We start from the raw sequence: 10,452 nt of genomic DNA on the forward strand, positions 1-10,452 counted from the left end.
ACCCACACCTGCCCTCTTCTCTCCTGTTCCCTTCTTGGGACCCAGCTGGGTGAGGGGCAGGGGGTTGCAGGGCTGACTTGGGGGGTTCGTGTCTGTGGCCTGAGGCACTTTCCAGCCTTCTCTGTGTCTTTCCTCAGGATTGTAGAAGATTTCATGTGTTTCCACATCAGAACTCCCAACCAGTTAGACCCTAATAAGAACTAACCCCCCCAAACTGCCCCCACTCCATGTCCTGATCCCGGGCCGTTGCTCAGGATGACTCCTTCCTTCCCCCAACCTGTCAGTCCTGGAACCAGTCTGGCCTCATGAGCCTCCACATCTGCCCCAGGGAGCCAGGCACCTCACCTGCTCCCATCTCCCACCTCACACGGCAGCTGTGTGACCCTCACACCTCCCCTAGCCCTGAGCCCTCAAGTATTTCCCAGTGCATAAGTCCAGTCTCCTGAGGTGGCACTGCAGGTCCATCCTGGCCCTGTATTGGCGACCCTCCCACCCCCCATGGTACACACACACTGGGCAGGTTTTACCTGAACGCCGAGACACACACACACACACACACACACACACCACACAGACACAGACACACACACACTGATACACAGACATACAGAGACACAGAAAAACACATAGAGACATATAGAGACAGAATCATACAGAAACACAGAGATACAGTGACACACAGACATACAGAGACACAGACAGATACATACACACAAACTGATACACAGACATACAGAGACACAGAAAAACACAGAGAGATATATAGAGACAGAATCATACGGAGACAGAAATATATACAATGACACACAGACATACAGAGACAGATACACACACAGAGAATATATAGGCACATAGATACACACACACACACACACACACACACACACACACACACACACTCTTACTCCTGACCCCCAAGTCCCATACCCTACTCTCCTCTCTGTGGATGCCTCAGCAGCCTACGATCCCCCATGAGACAGAGGGCCCCCTGGGTGACCTTTCACCGGTCTCAGTCCTCCAAGGTTCTACCGGGATGGGGGAGGGGCGCCACCTGCCACCCCACCCCCGTTCCAGCCAGGGGCTCAGGTCTCCAACAACAGAACCAGGGCTCACTCAGCAACGCTGGAACCCACTGGAGAGGGCCTGGGCCCCCTCGTCCCAAGCCAGGAGGGCCTCGGGGGAGGGGTACTGCCCCTGGCAGATTCACTGTGTGGCCCAGGGGTTTAGGGGGTGCCAGGGAGGTGGGGGCCAAACTCGAGAGAGGAGGCACGACTAGGGCTCTCTTCCCCCCACTGGGGGTTCATCGCGGCCGGCGGAAGGCGGGGAGGGCGCGGAAGCAGGGTCCAAGGAACTGCGGTGGCGGCCGGACCTCGTCGGGTGGGAACCGGGGCGTGATGGCCACCCTCCAGTCGGAGACTGACTGCTACGACATCATCGAAGTGCTGGGCAAGGGCACGTTTGGGGAGGTGGCCAAGGGCTGGCGGCGGAGCACAGGCGAGATGGTGGCCATCAAGATCCTCAAGAACGATGCTTACCGCAACCGCATCATCAAGAACGAGCTGAAGCTTCTGCGCTGCATGCGGGGCCTGGACCCCGACGAGGCCCACGTCATCCGCTTCCTCGAGTTCTTCCACGATGCCCTCAAGTTCTACCTGGTCTTCGAGCTGCTCGAGCAAAACCTCTTCGAGTTTCAGAAGGAGAACAACTTTGCGCCTCTCCCCGCCCGCCACATCCGCACAGTCACGCTGCAGGTGCTCCGGGCCCTGGCCCGCCTCAAGGAGCTGGCCATCATCCACGCCGACCTCAAGCCCGAGAACATCATGCTGGTGGACCAGACGCGCTGCCCTTTCAGAGTCAAGGTAAGGGTGGCTGCCCCGTCCCTAGAGTCCCTGCCTCTCTCTCAGTCCTCTCTCGGCTCCTGTGTCCCAGCTCTGACCTTACGTTGTTGTTGTTGTTGTTGTTGTTGTTGTTGTTGTTGTGGTTGTCTTTGAGGGGGGACCGCACCCTTAGGCATTTAGAGACCACTCCCAGCTGGGCTCAGGGGACCATACAGGGTGCCAAGATCAAACCCAGGTCTGTCGTGTGCTAGGCAAGCGCCTTCCCCGTTGTACTATCTCTGACTCCTGCTGTCAGATCGTATCTAGAGGGGAGAGAGGTCAAGAAGGGCCCCAGAATCTGTTGATCTGTGCCACAGGCAAAATGGCGGCAGTGTTGGGGTCAGACAGGATAAGTGGGTGAGGTGCTTAACCTGAATGTGGCCAACGTGGATTTGATTCCCAGCACCCCATATGGTTCCCCGAGTCCTGACAGGAAGGATCCCTGAGTGCAGAGCTAGGAGTCAGCCCTGAATACCACCAGGTGTGGCCCACAAAAAGACAGCAGTGTGTCACTCGTCACTGAGTTCACCGGCAGACATGGCTGGACACCTGTCCTGGACTGGACCTTGAGCTGAGCACACAGAGGCACCTCCCTGGGCTCCGCTACCCTCTGAGATCTGAGGGTAGGGCCACTGTGGTCCACTCTGGGCTGGGTCCATGACGTCTCCCAGTATCATGCCATCGTGGGCTCAATGCTAAGTCACTGTGGGAGATCCAGAGAAATACAGAGAACAGATAATTCTGCCCTAGGAGATGGAAGGACGGAGGCTCCAGGGAGGAGAGACTCCCACAAACACAGCCTTGGCACCCCAACCTTGAGTGTGTGTGTGTGTGTGTGTGTGTGTGTGTGTATGAGAGTGTGTGTGAGGAATGAATGAGTGAAGCCCACAAACGTGGGCAGGTGCTTGGGGTCACATGGTCTGAGGTCCACTCCATATTCAGTGACCAGATGAATTATATCACATCATCCCATCTTGAACAGGTGGTGAGAGTAAGGTGCCGGTCTTGCAGGCAGCCACCCTGGGTTTTATCCCCAGCACCAGATAGGGTATCCCAGCAGAGCCAGAGTGATTTCTGAGCACAGAGCCCAGAGTAAGCCCTGAGCACTGCCTGGTGTGGTCCCAAAAGGAGAGAAACAAAACAAAATAGTAAAACAGGGCTGGAGAGGTAGTACAGTGGGTAGGGCACTTACCTTACATGCACCCAACCTGTGTTTGATTCCTGGCTCTCCTGAGCCCACCAGGAGTGATTCTTGAGTGCAGGGCCAGGAGTAACCCTTGAGCACTGCTGGGGATGGCCCAAAAACCAACCAACCACACAAAAACCCAGAAAACCAAAAGAAAAATAAGAAAGCAGGTCCAGGCAGAGAGGGAGATGCCGAGGGGTGGAGCAGAGTCAAGAGAAGAGGGTGATAGCAGAGTGGGTAGAACGTTTGCCTTGCACGTGGCCGACCCGGGTTCGATTCCCCCGTATCCCATATGGTCCCCCGAGCACTGCCAGGAGTAATTCCTGAGTGCAGAGCCAGGAGTAACCCCTGAGCATCAATGGGTGTGACCCAAAAAGAGAAAAAAAAAAAGGTCTGGGGGCAGGCTAGAGGCCTGCGGGGTGGGTGCTGCTCCTACACCTGTCAGGAGCCCAATGTGCCGGGAGTCAGGGGACTGTGGGACCCCCCCCCAAGGCAGGGAAGTGTTTTCTTCGTGGCTGATGTGGAGCCAGGAAGTGACAGATTCATGGTGATGAGACAAAGACTCAGGAGACAATCAGGAGACAGAATATAGGAGGACAGGAAGGTAAACGGCCCTTCACGGGGCTGAGACATGGCTTGAAGGGCTGCAGCATGGGCCTGGCATGCCTGAGGCCCCGGTTCCAACCCTGCACCATAGTCCCCCAGCACAGCATTGCGCCCAAGCAAGAACTGTCAGGCCCACAAAGCCAGGCCCAGTGTCACCAGGAAAAATGCCCAGTTGCCTAAGTATCACTGGCGGTGTGTGTATGTGTGTATGTGTGTGTGGGGAGCTCAACCCAAAAGCCCAGACATTCATACACTTCTTTCTGTGTTTTGGCTCAATGCACATAGGCCATTTCCAGTGATGTTCTAGGGACTGGATGGTACATGCAGGAGGAGGCCCAAACCCGGACCTCCTGCATGGCAACTATTGAACTAACTCTCTGACCCTTGTTCATTCACTCTTTATTTTGGGGGTTGGGGGAGACCCACACCCAGCAATGCTCAGAGAACCATATGGGGTGCCCCAGGGATCAAACCCAGATTAGCCGTGTACAAGGTAAGGGCCCTCATTGTTGTACTATTGCTCTGGCCCCAGAGTGGCAGTTTCTGAGGGTGGTGGAGCCAGCAAGGTGGCCAAAGAATGAGGGGCGGGGACAAAAAAGGAGGCCCAGCCTCAGGCTGCACTGGGGGCCACAGGCCCAAGAGATGGGACGGAGGCAAGCTCTTGCCCTACATGTGCCCGATTCTGGCTTTGTCCCTTGCTACACCTCTGGTCCCCTGAGCCCTGCTGGGACCCCCAGCAGAGCCAGAAGTAGCCCCTGAACCCCTTTGAGGAGTCACCCTCAAAGTGAGAGTCACAGAGGCAGAGGCTGTGGGAAACAGGCTTGACTGGGAGTCGCCAATCCCAGCAAGGCCTGGACAGAGGCAGCGAGGCAGTGGTCGGAGACCCTGCCCACCTGCCCACCAGCCCCCACTGTCCCCTGTCACGTCCCCACAGGTGATTGACTTTGGCTCTGCCAGCATTTTCAGTGAAGTTCGTTATGTGAAGGAGCCCTACATCCAGTCGCGCTTCTACCGGGCCCCCGAGATCCTGCTGGGGCTGCCCTTCTGTGAGAAGGTAGACGTGTGGTCTCTGGGCTGTGTCATGGCCGAGCTGCACCTGGGCTGGCCCCTCTACCCGGGCAACAACGAGTATGACCAGGTGCGCTACATCTGTGAGACCCAGGGTCTGCCCAAGCCTCACCTGCTGCACGCCGCCCGCAAGACCCACCACTTCTTCAAGCGCAACCCTCATCCCGATGCCACCAGCCCCTGGCAGCTCAAGTCCTCAGCCGACTACCTGGCCGAGACCAAGGTAAGGCAGCCAATGGGGGGAGGGTAGTGTTGGCATCGATCCCATGGCCAGAAAACAAAACTAGGGGCCTGGGATATGGCTCAGAGGGCTGGAGCAGGGGCCTCTTGACCCCCATTACCACTGAGGGTGGTCCCCAAATCCAAAGAAAGAAAGAAAGAAAGATAGAAAGAAAGAAAGAAAGAAAGAGGGGACCGGAGCCCTAGTACAGCTGGGAGGGCTCTTGCCTTGCATGGGGCAGACCCAGGTTCTATTCCTGGTGTCCCATATGGTTCCCCAGGCATCCCCAGGAGTGATCGTTGAGCACAGAGCCAGGAGTAAGCCCTGAGCACCGCTGTGTGGCCCCCTAACAAAACAAAACAAATACAGAGGAAAATAAGAGCCAGAGAGATAGTACAGTAGGTAAGATGTTTCCCTTGCATACAGCTCACCAGGTGCAATTCTGGCACTGTAATAGAGCCCCATCAGAGCCAGGAGTAAGTCCTGAGCACTGGCAGTGTGTGTGTGTGGGGGGGGGGAAGCACCCCAAAAGAGGAGGGAGAGGGGCTAGAGCAATAGCACAGCAGGTAGGATGTTTGCCTTGCATGCGGCCAACCTGGGTTCAATTCTCAGCATCTCATATGGCCCCCTGAGCACCGCCAGGGATAATTCCTGAGTGCAGAACCAGGAGTAACCCCTGTGCATCGCTGGGTGTGACCCAAAAAGAAGAAGAAGAAAAAAAGAGGCGCGAGAGATAGTAAAGGTTAAGTTGTTTGTCTTCCACTCAGCCAACCCAGGTTCAATCACCAGCATCCCAAATGATCTCTGAGGCCCACCAGGAGTGATCCTTGAGCAGAGCCAGGCATAAGCCTTGAGTACTACAGGGTGTGACCCCAAAATTACAACAACAAAATCCAACAACAAACAACCCCACCCCCCAAAAAAATAAAACAAAACAACCACATGAGCCCTAGAGACAGTACATTTGGTAGGGTGTTTGCTTTCCACTCTGCCAACCCAGGTTTGATCCCCAACACCTCATCTCACCCTCCTCATCATCACCCACCAGGAGTGATTCCTGAACACCACCAGGTGTGGCCCCCAAATCAGAAACCAAACCCAACCCCAGCCCCAACCCAACCCTCAGTGGACATCCAAGTCAGCTCTCAGGCTGCACCAGCTGCACCAAAAGTCAGGGCTTGGGGGGGGGGGAGGGGGAGACTGGAGCGATAGCACAGAGGGGAGGGCATTTGCCTTGCATGCAGCTGACCCGGGTTCCATCCTAGCATCCCATATGATCCTCTGAGCACCGCCAGGAGTGATTCCTGAGTGCAGAGCCAGGAGTAACCCCTGAGCATCGCTGGGTGTGACCCAAAAAAGGAAAAAAAAAAAGTCAGAGCTCGGCCGCGTGGATTTGAGTCAGACTGGAAGTCAGGTGTCCAGGGGCCTCGAAGGGTCCGGGGACTGGACTCAGGCTTCACGCCTGGAACTCCCCCACCCCCACCCCCCGTGTCTCCCCAGGTGCGGCCCCTGGAGCGCCGCAAGTACATGCTCAAGTCCCTGGACCAGATCGAGACGGTGAACGGCGGCGGCGCGGCCGGGCGCCTGCCCTTCCCGGACCGCGAGGCGCTGGCCGAGCACGCGGACCTCAAGAGCATGGTGGAGCTCATCAAGCGGATGCTCACGTGGGAGTCACACGAGCGCATCAGCCCCAGCGCCGCGCTGCGCCACCCCTTCGTGTCCATGCAGCAGCTGCGCAGCGCGCACGAGGGCACCCGCTACTACCAGCTGTCCCTGCGTGGCTGCCGCCTGTCGCTGCAGGTAGACGGCAAGGTCCCCGCGGCCCTGGACGACGGGCCCCCCTACTACCGCCTGGCCGAGGAGGAGGAGGCGGCGGCGGCCGCGGGCCTGGGCAGCGGGCCCTTCTTCCGCGAGGAGAAGGCGCCGGGCATGCAGCGGGCCATCGACCAGCTGGACGACCTGAGCCTGAAGGAGGCGGGCTGCGGGCTGTGGGGGGAGCCCCGCGCCGACGCCGCCGTGCCCGACCTGCTGGCCCCGCTCAAGGGCGCGGTGGCCACCGGGCGGCGCGGACCCGACGCGGGCCCCGAGCCCATCCTGGCCTTCTACGGCAGCCGCCTGGCCGGCCGCCACAAGGCCCGCAAGGCCCCCGCGGGCTCCAAGTCCGACTCCAACTTCAGCAACCTCATCCGCCTGGGCCAGGCCACGCCCGACGAGGACGGGCCGCGCCGGGCCAGCGGCTGGGCCGAGGGAGAGCGCCGTGGGGCCTCCGCCGAGCCGCCCACCCTCCCGCACCGGGACGGCGACGGGCCGGACATCAAGGACCTGAACGTGGACGCGGAGGTAGGCCGGGTGCGCGCCCAGGGGGTGCGAGGGGTGGGGCGGGGTTGGCCCCAGTACTCTGGGAACCAGGCCAGCCCTCCTGAACCCACCCTCAGGGGTGACCGGGCCCAGCGCACCCTAATTCACATTCAGGATACAATTAGTTTTTTTTTTTCTTTTTGGGTCACACCCGGCGATGCACAGGGGTTACTCCTGGTTCTGCACTCAGGAATTACCCCTGGCGGTGCTCAGGGGACCATATGGGATGCTGGAAATCAAACCCGGGTCAGTCGTGTGCAAGGCAAACACCCTACCTGCTGTACTACCGCTCCATTCACAACTAGGGTTTTATTTGGGGCGGGGGTATTGGGAGGGGGATGCGGGGATTCTTTTTGGGTTACAACCAGCTGTTCTCAGGGTTCTGTGCACAAGGATCTTTCTTTTTCTTTTTCTTTTGGCTTTTTGGGTCACAACCTGCGATGCTCAGGGATAATTCCTGGATCTGCTTGGGGGACCATATGGGATGCCAGGATCAAACCTGAGTTGGCTGTGTGCAAGGCAAACACCCTACCCGCTGTACTATTGCTCTGGCCCTTGGAATCACTCTTGGCAAGGCTTGGGGGACCCTGCAGGGTACTGGGAATCGAACCTGGGTTGGCCTCTTGCAATGCAAGTCCTTTAATGCCTATACAATCTTTCAGGCACCCGAGTCTTTGTTTTGGGGCCACACTGGCTGTGCTCACAGTTACAACTGGCTCTGTTCTCACAATTGACCCCTGCTGGTGTTGGGGAACCAAGTGCAGGACTGGAGTCTGGGGTTGATGGCATGAGCGGCCTGCATCTTAGCTGCCTGTGCAATTACTCTGACCCCATGATTAGTTGTGTGTGTGTGTGTGTGTGTGTGTGTGTGTGTGTGCGTGCGCGCGCGCTTCCCTTCTACTTCCTCTTTTCTTCATCTCTTCCCTCTTTGAACATTTCTTTTGGGGGGTGGTGGTGGTGGTGGACCATACCTGGTAGTGCTTAGGGGCCTACTCCCAGCCCTGTGTTGGGGAGACTGTGTGGTGCTAGAAGTCAAACCCCAAGCAACCACATGCACCGCAAGTCCCGTGAGTGCTCAGGTCCTGGAGTTAGGATCTGCAAAGGCTTAGCACACCCTGACCCGGCTTCAGGCTCTTACTAAAGACAGACGGGCTGGGGAGCTGGCTCAGAAGGACAGCACTTGACTTGCATGTGTGAGCCCCTAGTTCCATCACTCACACTGCATGCTTCACTGAACAGCAGGATTGATCCCCACCCCCACACGTACCAAAAACCAATAAATAACTTAGATGTGGGGGCCAGAGAAATATTACAGTGGGTCAGGTATTTTCTTTGCATGTAGCAGACGTGGATTCTAATTCCCAGCACCACATAGGGTCCCCCCAAATCCCCGCCAGGAGTGGTCCCTGAGGGTAGAGTTAGGAGTAAGCCCTAGGCATCACTGGATGTGGCTCAGAAACAAACACAAAAAGAAACTCTGACAGGAGAGATAGCGTAGGGGTCATGGTGCTTGCCTTGCTTACAGCTGACCCTGGTTCAATTCCCCAGCATTGCCCCTAGTCCACCAAGCACTGCTGGTGTACCAACAAGAACTGGGGATAAGCCTGCCAGCATCACTAAGTGTGGCTGAAATCCTCCCCACAACAACCTCCACCCCCAACACAATAATGTAATCACATGACGTGCTACAAGCCCCCCAAGTTCAGAACAAGGCCTTAGCACAGGCTCAGCCACACTCAGAAATTCATGAGACCCAGAATCCCCCCAGTCCCTGAAACATTCATGCTCTGAGGGGACTTTTTTTTTTCCTGGGGGAGGGGGGTCAGAGGGCAGGGAAGCACACCCAGCTCAGGGATTACTCCTGGCTCAGCTCTCAGAGATCACTCCTGGTGGGCTCAAGGGAACATATGAGATGCTGGGAATCGAACCCAGGTTGTCTGAGTACAAGGTAAAAATACCCTCCCTGCTGTATTATGGCTGCTATGGCTCCCTAAAGGCACTTCTGACCATTTCTTGACACTGAAGTATGCTGGACATGATCAAGGCTGGGTACTTACAAAGGTACCTTCAGGGGAGCCTGGAAGGGGGTTCAGGGGCTCCGAGCACTTGTGTAGCAATGACAATGCCGTGAGTTCAAATCCCAGTGCTGGGCCAGAGGTAGTTCTGTGGGGAAGATGTTGGTTGGCCTTGCATGCTGTCCAGGGTTCTGGGCACCACACTGGGTCCCCAGAGCCCCACCAGGAGTAATCTCTAAGGACAGAGCCAGGAGGGTAAGCCCTGAGTACTGCCAGGTGTGTGCCCCTCCCTGCTGTGGGTGTGGGACCCCGTGAGAAGCGGCCCAGAAGAGGGCTCCGGGCCTTAGGAAGCGGCTGGGGCACTGTGACGCACAAGCAGAGGGACACAACATGCTGAGAGATCGCGAGGGCCCAGGCGGACTGGGGAGGACTGGGCCTGCCAGGCTGACTGCATCTTTTCCTCTCTCACAGCGGCCGGGCGCTGAGCTCTTTGACCCCAGTAGCTGCCCTGGAGAATGGCTGAGCGACACAGAGTGGACCCTAGAGGGCATCAGGGGGCCCCGGGCCCAGGGCCTGCAGCCCCGCCACATCCACCCGCACGGGCCGCCCCGGGCCACCAGCTTCCTGCAGCATGTCGGCGGGCACCACTGATGGTGGCCCCACCCCTGCATAGACTGAGGGCTGCGCTGGCTGGACTGGCACCCCCTCCTCAGAGCCGTGTCCCTCCCCCGCCCCAAAGCCACAGATTATTCTTTCAGAAAGACACTTATCTGGAAAACGAATTCGTTACACACCCCCGACCCCATCTGCGGCACATACACACCCCACCGTACCCTAATACAGGAGGGTCTTGGGGTCTGGCCCGGGCCCCGTTTGGCCCAAGGGCTGCAGAAGAGGGACTGTCCCCCTGCTGGCCCCCAGCATTCCCTCAGCCCTGTTTCAATAAAGAACTGTTCAGCAGTCTGGCCTCACCTGCCCACCTGCCCGAACCCTGGCCCAGGTGGGGTTCAGACTGGGCCCGGGATGTGATATCATGTCTGCCAGTTGGCTCAAGCTGGGCACTTTAAGGGAAAGGCACAGGTTCTCCCAACCCCCATCTCTGAGAGAGGGCCAGAGACATAG

General features: G+C 57.8%; 1 protein-coding gene across 1 annotated transcript; it reads left to right on the plus strand.

The window, feature by feature from the left end:
* Window positions 1-1,394: 1,394 nt before the first annotated feature.
* On the plus strand, window positions 1,395-9,981 carry HIPK4 (homeodomain interacting protein kinase 4). Its single transcript, XM_056137071.1, has 4 exons — window positions 1,395-1,859; window positions 4,604-4,960; window positions 6,458-7,297; window positions 9,802-9,981. Exons 1-4 carry the CDS (start codon window positions 1,395-1,397, stop codon window positions 9,979-9,981), a joined length of 1,842 nt encoding a protein of 613 aa, XP_055993046.1.
* The last annotated feature ends 471 nt before the right edge of the window (window positions 9,982-10,452 follow it).

The sequence above is a fragment of the Sorex fumeus genome, unplaced genomic scaffold (assembly GCF_029834395.1).
Source record: "Sorex fumeus unplaced genomic scaffold, SorFum_2.1 ptg000122l, whole genome shotgun sequence".
Classification (NCBI taxonomy): domain Eukaryota; kingdom Metazoa; phylum Chordata; class Mammalia; order Eulipotyphla; family Soricidae; genus Sorex; species Sorex fumeus.